This window comes from Pristiophorus japonicus, chromosome 11, assembly GCF_044704955.1.
Source record: "Pristiophorus japonicus isolate sPriJap1 chromosome 11, sPriJap1.hap1, whole genome shotgun sequence".
NCBI lineage: Eukaryota > Metazoa > Chordata > Chondrichthyes > Pristiophoridae > Pristiophorus > Pristiophorus japonicus.
This window is the reverse complement of record NC_091987.1, coordinates 147,495,076-147,507,244: the sequence shown is the minus strand read 5'-3', so window position 1 is coordinate 147,507,244 and position 12,169 is coordinate 147,495,076. Positions and strand designations below refer to the sequence as shown.

Sequence of the window (12,169 nt, the reverse complement as noted above, 5' to 3'; positions counted from 1 at the left end):
GAGGCTGGGAGTGCTGAGGGCAGGGCTGCTCAGCTGTAACACGCTCAATGAGGCAGACTCGCTACACCACCCACTCTTTTCCCCAGGCTTGCATTTCTGAGCGTGCTGACAGATACATTCATTGCAAAGTGGTGGCCGGCTATTGAACAGAACCTGTCTGACCCTTTGTAAACAATCCCAGTTTTAATTTGGAGCAGTATAGGGCAGGTAGAAACATTTCTTAATCCTGCCTCAAATTGAAAAGCACAGTCAGTGTATAGGAGGTGTTTAAAATTATGAAGGGACTGATCGGAGTTTTTAGAAACTGTTTCCAGACATTCGACAACAAGGGGACGCAGAAAGAAGATTAAATGTAAAGAATGAGGGCAGGGAGTAGGAAGGACTTAGACTGTTCCTCTCTAGCTTCCTGGCCAGTGTAGTGACTGAAAGGGAAAAAGGAGTTTGTCTTGTGAGGAAATGTAGAGCAGGTTGGGCCTATCCTCATTGGAGTTCAGACGAGAGAGGTGATCTTATTGAAATGTATAAGATTCTGAGGGGGTTTGACAGGGTAGATGCAGAGAAGATGTTTCCCCTAGTGGAGGAATCTAGAACTAGGGGGCATAGTCTCAGAATAAGGGGTCGCCTATTTAAAACAGAGATGAGGAGGAATTTCTTCTCTCTGAGGGTTGTAAATCTGTGGAATTCTCTGCCCAGAGAGCTGTGGAGGCTGGGTCATTGAATATATTTAAAGTGGAGATAGACAGATTTTTGAACGATCGGGAAGTGAAGGGTTATGGGGAAAGGGCAGGGGAATGGAGTTGAGTCCAGGATCAGATCAGCCATGATCTTATTGAATGGCGGAGCAGGCTCGAGGGGTCGAATGGCCTACTCCTGCTCTTATTTCTTCTGTTCTTATGAAACCCATGAACTAATCTGGCTGCTCTTGTATTTCCAGGGTGCTATGGTGGAGAAGAGAATCCTTGCTCGGGTGCACTCACGCTTCATTGTCTCCTTGGCTTACGCCTTTCAGACCAAGGCAGAGCTGTGCCTGGTGATGACCATCATGAATGGAGGGGATTTGAGGTAAGCAGCGGCTTTATAAACAATAGTTCTCTCAAAGATTTCGCAAAGGCATTGCGTTAAAGTCGGCCGACTCATATCCTCGGTCGCCACATCAGCTGATTTTGCTGGTTTTACCGACCCAAATTCAATCCCTTCACCTGTAGTTTGCCAGCCTTATCTGGCTTTCCCCTATCTGAGAAATTGGAGAAAACACTTCCTTCACCGTGAAAATATTTACACAGGAAGAGCGAGAAAACAAACTTGCACTTCCTCGCAACGTCCCAAAGCTTCACAACCAACGAATGCTCTGTAGACAGACGGGGCAGCCAATCAGTGCACAGCAAGGTCCCACAAATAGTCAATGAGATGAATGCGCAGGTAATCTGTTTTGGTGACGTTGGTTGAGAGACGAATGTTGGTCAGGACAGCGGGAGAACTCTGCGCTCTTCTGTGGGATGGTTTCTCTACACCCAAGCAAGGCAGAGGGGACCTCGGTTTAACATCTCATCCAAAAAGGATACCAGTTGTTGTGTATCTGTAAAGTATGCACTCCCATGTTCCGCCACCAGGGAGCTCATCCCCTGAAGTCCCAAGCGATCCCAGCATCCCTTGGGAGCACTGTATATAAGCTGGCCCCTAAGGCCTGTTCCTCACTCTGGAGTGTCTTATTAAAGACTGTGGTCACTGTTACTTTAACCTCCCTGTGTGCAGTCTCATCTGTGTTAAGAACATAATAACTGGCGACGAGTATACGAATCCAACGCAAAGATGCAGCAAACTGTGGGCATCCTGGAGAAGTTTTCAGAGGGTGAGGACTGGGAAGCCTATGTCGAATGGCTAGACCAGTACTTTGTAGCCAACGAGCTGGACGGAGAAGGAAGCACTGCAAAAAGGAGAGCGGTCCTCCTCACAGTCTGCGGGGCACCGACCTACAGCCTCATGAAGAATCTTCTGGCTCTGGTGAAACCCACAGATAAGTCGTATGAGGAGCTGTGTACACTGGTTCGGGAGCATCTTAACCCGAGGGAGAGCGTGCTGATGGCGAGGTATCGGTTCTACACGTGCCAGCGATCTGAAGGTCAGGAAGTGGCGAGCGACGATCGCCGAGCTAAGGCGACTTGCAGGACAAGGTGAGTTTGATGGCTACCTGGAGCAAATGCTCAGAGACTTTTTTGTACTGGGCATTGGCCACGAGACCATCCTATGAAAACTTTTGACTGTAGAGACACTGACCCTCAGTAAGGCGTTTATGTCCACCAGTGATAACACCAAACAAATCTCTCAGCACACAAGTGCTAGCAGTGTTCATAAATTAATTGCAACTGTGTTTGCGAGCAGAAATGTACAGGGCAGAAACCATGAGTCTGCAACTGCCAACATGCCTCAGGTGACCCAGATGACTCAGAGTCCGCAACAAAGGATGAATGCAAGGCAAGTCACACCTTGTTGGCGTTGTGGAGGCTTCCATTCAGCCTATTCATGCCGCTTCAAAGGGTATTTTTGCAAGAGCTGTGGAACAATGGAGCTCCTACAACGAGCTTGCAGATGAGCTGCAAGCTCTGCAAAACCTGCTAACCACCACATGGCAGAGGAAGATCGGTCCATGGTGGATCAAAGCAATTTCGAGCCTCAGGGAGAGGAGGCAGATGCTGAAGTACATGGGGTGCTCACATTTTCGACGAAATGTCCATCTATAATGCTAAACGTAAAATTGAATGGCTTACCCGTAGCCATGAAACTGGACACTGGCGCTAGCCAATCTATCATGAGTAAAAAGATGTTTGAGAGACTGCTGCAACAAGGCACTCAGACCAGCCCTGAGCCCCATCCACACGAAACTGAGAACGTACACCAAAGAGCTTATCACTGTCCTGGGCAGCGCCATGGTCAAGGTCACCTACGAGGGCACGGTGCATGAACTGCCACTCTGGATTGTCCCGGGCGATGGCCCCACACTGCTTGGAAGGAGCTGGCTGGGCAAAATCTGCTGGAACTGGGATGATATCCGAGCGCTATCACATGTTAATGAGGCCTCATGCACCCAGGTTCTTAACAAATTTCCTTCCCTTTTTGAGCCAGGCATTGGAAACTTTTCCGGGGCGAAGGTGCGGATCCACTTGGTCCCAGAGGCAGGACCCATTCACCACAAGGTGCGAGCGGTACCTCACATGATGAAGGAGAGAGTGGAAATCGAGCGGGACAGGCTGCAACGCGAGGGCATCATCTCCCCAGTGGAATTCAGCGAGTGGGCCAGTCCGATTGTTCCAGTACTCAAAAGTGATGCCATGGTCAGGATATGCGGCGATTATAAAGTAACTTATTAATCGTTTCTCGCTACAGGACCAATACCCGCTACCTAAGGCAGACGACCTATTTGCGATGCTGGCAGGAGGCAAGACGTTCACCAAGCTCGACCTGACTTCGGCCTACATGACGCAGGAGCTGGAGGAGTCTTCAAAGGGCCTCACCTGCATCAACATGCACAAGGGACTGTTCATCTACAACAGATGCCCGTTTGGAATTCGGTCGGCTGCAGCGATCTTCCAGAGAAACATGGAGAGCCTACTCAAGTCGGTACCATGCACGGTGCTTTTTCAGGACGACATATTGCTCAAGGGTCGGGACACCAGCGAGCACCTACAAAACCTGGAGGAGGTCCTCCAGCGACTGGATCGCGTAGGGCTGCAGCTGAAGAGGTCGAAATATGTCTTCATGGCAACAGAAGTGGAGTTTTTGGGGAGAAAGATCGCAGCGGGTAGCATTCGGCCCACAGACGCCAAGACTGAGGCTATCAGGAATGCGCCCAGGCCACAGAGCGTCACGGAGCTGCAGTCATTCCTGGGACTCCTCAACTATTTTGGTAACTTCCTGTCAGGGTTAAGCACCCTCTTAGAGCCCCTACATGTTTTATTGCGTAAAGGTGAGAACTGGGTATGGGGGAAAACACAAGTAATTGCTTTTGAGAAAGCCAGAAACATTTTATGCTCCAACAAGCTGCTTGTATTGTATAACCCGTGTAAAAGACTTGTGCTAGCATGTGATGCGTCGTCGTACGGTGTGTCTTACAACAAGCTAACGTTGCGGGTGAAGTTGCAACCTGTCGCCTATGCTTCCAGGAGCTGGTCTAAGGCCGAGAGGGCCTACAGCATGATTGAGAAAGAGGCATTAGCGTGTGTTTTCAGGGTAAAGAAAATGCATCAGTACCTGTTTGGCTTCAAATCTGAGCTGGAAACCGATCACAAGCCCCTCACATCCCTGTTCGCTGAAAACAAGGGGATAAATACTAGTGCCTCAGTCCGCATACAAAGGTGGGCACTCGCGCTATCAGCGTATAACTATACCATCCACCACAGGCCAGGCACCGAGAACTGTGCGGATGCTCTCAGTCGGCTACCATTGCCTACCACGGGGGTGGAAATGGCGCAGCCTGCAAACTCGTTGATGGTGGCGCAGCCCGCAGACTTGTTGATGGTCATGGAAGCGTTTGAAAATGATAAATCACCCGTCACGGCCCGCCAGATTAGGACTTGGACCAGCCAAGATCCTCTGCTGTCCCTATTAAAAACTGTGTACTACATGGGAGCTGGGTCAGCATCCCCGTTGAAATGCAAGAGCTAATCAAGTTGTTCCAGCGGCGAAAGGACGAGCTGTCCATTCAGGTGGACTGCCTGTTGTGGGGTAACCGCGTAGTGCTACCCAAAAAGGGCAGGGAGACGTTCATCTTGATCTCCACAGCACACACCCGGGTATAGTAATGATGAAAGCGATAGCCAGATCCCACGTGCGATGGCCCGGTAATCGACTCTGACTATGCGAGCCCGTTTCTCGGTAAAATGTTCCTGGTGGCGGTGGATGCTTTTTCAAAATTAATTGAACGTGAAATAATGTCGGGAAGCACCGCCACCGCCACCATTGAAAGCCTGAGGGCCATGTTTGCCACCCACGGCCTGCCTGACATACTGGTCAGTGACAACGGGCCATGTTTCACCAGTGCCGAATTTAAAGAATTCATGACCCGCAATGAGATCAAACATGTCACCTCGGCCCCGTTTAAACCAGCCTCCAATGGGCAGGCAGAACGGGCGTACAAACCATCAAACAGAGCCTCAAATGAGTCACAGAAGGCTCACTCCAAACCCGCCTGTCCCGAGTACTGCTCAGCTACCGCACGAGACCCCACTCGCTCACAGGGGTGCCCCCGGCTGAGCTACTCATGAAAAGGACACTTAAAACCAGACTCTCACTGGTTCACCCCAACCTGCATGATCAGGTAGAGAGCAGGCGGCAGCAACAAAATGTAAACGATGGTCACGCCACTGTGTGATGGGAAATTGATCTGAATGACCCTGTGTATGTACTAAACTATGGACATGGTCCCAAGTGGATCACGGGCACGGTGATAGCTAAAGAAGGGAGCAAGGTGTTTGTAGTCAAACTAGACAATGGACAAATTTGCAGAAAGCACCTGGACCAAACGAGGCTGCGGTTCACAGACTGCCCTGAACAACCCACAGCAGACACCACCTTTTTCGAGCCCATAACACACACCCAAAGGGTCAACGACACCACGCCAGACCAGGAAATCAAACCCAACACGCCTAACAGGCCAGCAAAGCCAGGCTCACCCAGCAGCCCTGCAGGGCCAACAACACGCCAGCCCAGCGAGGGCACAGCCAACACACCAGAACAGACATTTGTACCGAGGCAGTCCACCAGGGAAAGAAAGGCTCCCGACCGCCTCACCTTGTAAATAGTTTTCACTTTGACTTTTGGGGGGAGTGATGTTTGTGTATCTGTAAGGCATGCACTTCCATGTTCCACCACCAGGAAATGCATCCCCTGAAGTTCCAACCGATCCCAGCATCCCTTGGGAGCACTGTATATAAGCTGGCCCCTAAGGCCTGTTCCTCACTCTGGAGTGTCTTATTAAAGACTGAGGCCACTGTTACTTTAACCTCCCTGAGTGCAGCCTCATCTGTGTTAGGAACACAATACTAGTAACTTGCTCTGTGGTGTTGTCCATGGTCAGTTGATCTACATAAACTCGGGGAATTTACTTGGGGTCTCACCTGCTCCACCAGCGGAGGTTTGATGGAGACCCCAATTATGGGGCACAACTGGAAGATATTACAGCATTTAAAAAGGCAACAAACAGGGGAAAGAGGGAGGGAGAAACCCCACAACAACCCCACATTCAGGAAAAGGACAGAGAATGACCTGCAGTACAGGAGATGGTGATAAGGTACGTTGGCCTTCATAGCTGAGGGATTTGAGTATAGGAGCAGGGAGGTCTTACTGCAGTTGTACAGGGCCTTGGTGAGGCCTCATCTGGAATATTGTGTTCAGTTTTGGTCTCCTAATCTGAGGAATGACGTTCTTGCTATTGAGGGAGTTCACCAGATTGATTCCCGGGATGGCTAGACTGACATATGAGGAGAGACTGGATCGACTGGGCCTGTGTTCAATGGAGTTTAGAAGAATGAGAGGGGATCTCAAAGAAACATATAAAATTCTGACAGGACTGGACAGGTTAGATGCAGGAAGAATGTTCCCGATGTTGGGGAAGTCCAGAACCAGAGGACACAGTCTAAGGATAAAGGGTAAGCCATTTAGGACTGAGATGAGGATAAATTTCTTCACTCAGAGAGTTGTTAACCTGTGGAATTCCCTGCCGCAGATTGTTGTTGATGCCAGTTCATTGGATATATTCAAGAGGAAGTTAGATATGGCCCTTACGGCTAAAGGGATTAAGGGGTATGGAGAGAAAGCAGGAAAGGGGTACTGAGGTGAATGATCAGCCATGATCTTATTGAATGGTGGTGCAGGCTCGAAGGGCCGAATGGCCTACTCCTGCACCTATTTTCTATGTTTCTATGTCTAGAAGTAATGAGTGCAGAAAATGAAAGAAGACGCAATGAGAGAAATTAGATATACACAAGGCACAAAGTGGGTGCAATTCAACCTGGGCCGTGAGTTTAACAGCTGGGCAATCCAGATAATTCACTACCTCCCACTTTGTGCTCCCACCCAGGTTGAATTTCACCTGCAGAGAGGGTGAGAATCATTGATAGGGGATTGGTAACTGGAAGTGGAAGCTTGAGAAACAGGCAAAGTGGAGCAAATATATTACATCCATTGCATTGCCCTTATCTATCTTTCTGTTACTATTGAGCAAAGTATTTGGATACATCTTGATGGGGTCTGGCGGAGGGAGACTGTAATGTATTTGCTTCATGGGTTCTTTGCTTAAGAATTCATAGCAACACATTGCTGTTAAGAACTAGCTGGTTTATTAGCAAAGCCTTAACACTCACACTACACATTATCGGTTCATCCACCAGGCTCACAACTCCTGCCTCCTATTGATCCCCCGAACCCAACTGGCTGGGGTTTTATTGAGTCTTGTGAACATCACCTGACTGGCTAAGCCACTCCCAACTCAACAGTTCTTCAAACTTGTGAGCATACTCACAGATGCATACATTCATCATCATCATCATAGGCGGTCCCTCGAAACGAAGATGACTTGCTTCCATGCTCAAAAAGGATGAGTTCATAGGTGTTTCAATGAAGGGCCCGAACTACATCCTCAAGGGTGGAAGATGCCTGTGTGTGGATTTTTTTAATGTGCGGTGGCCGTTGTACACCAGGCACCACACGGGCTTGACAGAGCCAGGTCTTGGTCCAGTGGCAAGGGTTAACCAAGACGACTGGAGACCAGCTCTGCTGCACGGACCTCGTGCACACAGATATTTCAGTGTGGGCTGGCCCGTGCTGCCCCTGGGCCCCTGGCCCAAAACTCACACCTCCCTTGGACCCCATCACGTCCCTCTACAGTCTCTCGCCGCTCTTTTGCCCCAACTTCGCCGCTCCTGCTGTATCTGCCCACGCTCCAATCACCGACCTGGACCTTGCTGATGTCACTCTTCGCTGCTGTCGCCCTCCTGTACCAGCTCGCGCTGCTCCCTGGAGTAGTACGCCTCCACGCTGCTCCTGTGGCTTCCATGCTGCATACATTACAGAGACAAGGACAGATCTTTGGTGGGTGTAAAGCGGGCGATATCGGATATACATGGGTCTGAATTTCATTCCCAAAAAGACTTTAAATACCAGTATGATGGATGGCTGATCCGATGACGTTTGTTTTACACTCCCACCGAAGCTGAACATCCCCGCGGCAGGTGCACACCACCCGAACAGCGCAGTGCTCCAACAGGGGGGAGGGTATCCACTCTGAGCAACGACCCACTCCCCCTAAAGCACCAGGAATGGTGATACAGGAAACAGATTGGGAAGCACTGACAGCAAAACGTGACCGAAGATTGTTACCCCAGAAAGAAAGACTCGTGGATAGAACTTGATTAATAATTTGTAGATTGATGGGAAAATTCGGGTTTAATTTGTGCAATTAATTAGAGGACTTGAATGAATTTAGTTCCCTGAGCCATCAAGATGTCTCCAAATACTTCACTCAATAGTAACAGAAAGAGTAGACAAGGGCAATCAGTGGATGTAATATATTTAGATTCTCAAAAAGCCTTCAATAAGGTACCGCATAGTAGACTCATGATTAAGCTCAGAACATGTAGTTAGGGGACGGGTAGTAGAATGGATTGCAAAAGTTGGCTACAAAACAGAAAACAATGTAGGAGTTAAACGTCGTTACTCAGACTGGCAAACGGTGGGTAGTGGTATTCTACAGGGACCGGTGCTAGGACCACTGTTGTTCACCATTTACATAAATGATTTGGACTCGGGAATCGGAAGAACAATATCAAAATTTGCGGATGACACCAAATTGGGGCGGGTGGGGGGGGGGGGGGAATAGTTCATACTACAACAACAACAACAACTTGTATTTATATAGCACTTTTAACGTAGTAAAACAACACAAGGTGCTTCACAGGAGCATTATCAAACAAAATATTGGGGAAGATTCTGACAAGATACAAGAAGACAAAAATAAACTTGCAGTTTGGAGTGTAAATGCCAAATTAGTTTCCATACAGATAATTGTGAGGTGTTACATTTTGATAGGATGGATAAGGAGGGTCCTACTCCCTTGTAAAAAAGAAAGTAAATGGGGTAAATGAAAAGTAGCAACGCAGGTAAATAAAGCCATAAAAAGTGCAAACAAAGCACTTCTAGGGGAATAAAATTCAAAAGCAGAGAAGTTGTGTGAAATCTGTAGAGAACCTTTGTTAGACCTCACTTGGAGTACAGTGAGCGGTTCTAGTCTCTATATTATAAAAAGGATATAGAGGCACCGGGGAAAGTGCATAAAAGATTTACAGGGATGACAGCAGAACTTAGAGGGTTCATCTATCAGGAAAGACTGAAGAGGTTGGGGTCCTTTTCTCTGGAAAAGAGAAGGCTGAGAGGTGACCTGATAGACGTTTTTCATATGATGAAGGAGTTTGATAGAGTAGACATAGTGAATTTCACTTGTAGGGAATTCAGGAATAATGTCTTTACCCAGAGAGTGATGAGAATGTGGAATTCGCTGCCACAGGGAGTGGTTGAGGAGATCCATTTAAGGGAACGCTAGATAAGTAAATGAGGGAGAAAGGAATAGAAGGATATGTTGATAGGATGAGATGAAGTAAGGTTGGAGGAGGTTCGTGTGGAGTATAAAGAATTAAGAGCAGGAGTAGACCATTCGGCCCCTCGAGCTTGCTCCGCCAGTCAATGAGATCCTGACTGATCTTCTATACCTCAACACCACTTCCCTGCACTATCCTCAGATCCCTTGATTCCATTAATATCCAATCTCCCTCTCTCCACAGATACCACATTTACAATGTCGATGAGAACAATCCGGGTTTTGATGAGGAGAGGGCATGTTTCTACTCAGCTCAAATCGTATGTGGCATGGAGCACCTTCACCAATCTCGGATCATCTATCGCGACCTGAAACCGGAGAATGTCCTCCTCGATAACGAGGGTGAGCCGGGGGCTGTTGTTTCCTGCCCAAGGAGGGCGAATCATCGGCTGCTGGGCAAAAGGGGGCATTCTATCCTCCGCTTCCAGATACCACCCCTCCAGTGCCCCACCCAGTCCCCCTCCCCCAGTCCCCCTCCCCCAATCCCCCACCGAGTCACCCGCCCAGTCCCCCCGCCCAGTCACCCACCGTGTCACCCCCCCCAGTCACTCCCCCAGTCACCCACCGTGTCACCCTCCCAGCACCCCCCAGTCCCCCACCCAGTCACCCCCCCCCAGTCACCCACCGAGTCACCCGCCCAGTCCCCCCGCCCAGTCACCCACCGTGTCACCCCCCCAGTCACTCCCCCAGTCACCCACCGTGTCACCCACCCAGCACCCCCCAGTCCCCCACCCAGTCACCCCCCCCAGTCACCCACCGTGTCACCCACCTAGCACCCCCCAGTCCCCCACCCAGTCACCCCCCCCAGTCACCCACCGTGTCACCCACCCAGCACCCCCCAGTCCCCCACCCAGTCACCCCCCCAGTCACCCACCGTGTCACCCACCCAGCACCCCCCCATCACCTCCCCCCCCAGTCACCCACCGTGTCACCCCCCAGTCACCCCCCCCAGTCACCCACCGAGTCACCCACCCAGCCTCCCACAGTCCCCCCCCCCCAGTCACCCACCGTGTCACCCACCCAGCACCCCCCCAGTCACCCACCGTGTCACCCACCCAGCACCCCCCCAATCACCTCCCCCCCCCAGTCACCCACCGTGTCACCCCCCAGTCACCCACCGAGTCACCCACCCAGCCTCCCACAGTCCCCCCCCAGTCACCCACCGTGTCACCCACCCAACACCCCCCAGTCCCCCACCCAGTCACCCCCCCAGTCACCCACCGTGTCACCCACCCAGCACCCCCCCAATCACCTCCCCCCCCAGTCACCCACCGTGTCACCCACCCAACACCCCCCAGTCCCCCCCCCAGTCACCCCCCCAGTCACCCACCGTGTCACCCACCCAGCACCCCCCCAATCACCTCCCCCGCCAGTCACCCACCGTGTCACCCCCCAGTCACCCCCCCAGTCACCCACCGAGTCACCCACCCAGCCTCCCACAGTTCGCCCCCCCCCACCAGTAACCCACCGTGCCACCCACCCAGCACCCCCCCAGTCACCCACCGTGTCACCCCCCCCCAGTGACCCCCCCCAGTCCCCCACCCAGTCACCTCCCCCCCCCCCAGTAACCCACCGTGTCACCCACCCAGACCCCCCCCACGGTCACCCAGCTCCCTGGTACCCAGTGAAAATGAGACAGAGTTTCTGGCATTTTACGAAGGTAACTGCATTCAAACTTTAGAAAGAAGGTCTTGCATTTCTATGGCACCTTTCATGACCTCAGGACGTGCTAAAGTGCTTTACAGCCAATGAAATACTTTTGGAATGTAGTCACTGTTGTGATGTGGGAAATGCTGCAACCAATTTGCGCATAGCAAGCTCCCACAAACAATAATGATTTAGTGACCAGATAATCTGTTATAGGTGTTGGTTCAGGGATAAATATTGGTCAGTACAGCGGGGAGAACTCTCCTGCTCTTCTTCGAAATAGTGGCATGGGAACTTTTATGGAAACTGGGCCAATGTCACAGCCATCTGACAGTCACTCAGAGGAACACAATGCAGGCCTGAAACCAGCTCGGCTTCAGGATTCAGGGGAAATACCTGAAAAAGGGAGGGGAAATCAAATCGTTTTCAAACTTCTATTGTCACCGATTGCATTTCAGGCCACGTCAGAATCTCTGATCTTGGTCTTGCTGTAGAATTGAAAGAGGACCAAACGAAGATCAAAGGATATGCTGGAACTCCAGGTACATCGCATAAATCCCCCACAGGGGGAGAGGGGATGGGAGGGAGAGGAGGGGAGGAGGAGGAAGTGAGGAGGAGGAGGGTGAGGAGGGCGAGAGAGAGAGAGGAAGAGGGTGAGGAGAGGGAGGACGAGGAGGAGGAGGAGGAGGAGAAGAGGAAGAGGAGGAGGATAAGAAAAGGGAGGAGGAGGAGGAGGTGGAGGGGGAGAAGGGGAGAGGGTAGGAGGAGGGAGAGGGGAGGAGGAGGGAGGAGGGGAGGAGGAGGGAGACGGGGAGGAGGACAGGTGTATCTGTGTAGCAATGTATGCGTGGGTGTGTGTGCTAGTGTGTATGTGTGTGT

At 50.9% G+C, this 12,169-nt stretch overlaps 1 protein-coding gene across 1 annotated transcript in view; it reads left to right on the top strand.

Moving 5' to 3' along the window:
- grk1a (G protein-coupled receptor kinase 1 a) overlaps positions 1 to 12,169 on the top strand; it is a 102,839-nt gene that overhangs the window by 76,226 nt on the left and 14,444 nt on the right. The window contains exons 2-4 of the mRNA XM_070893074.1: positions 935 to 1,062; positions 9,828 to 9,985; positions 11,749 to 11,832. Coding sequence (XP_070749175.1) covers positions 935 to 1,062; positions 9,828 to 9,985; positions 11,749 to 11,832 — 370 coding nt within the window. The remainder of the gene's footprint in view (positions 1 to 934; positions 1,063 to 9,827; positions 9,986 to 11,748; positions 11,833 to 12,169) is intronic.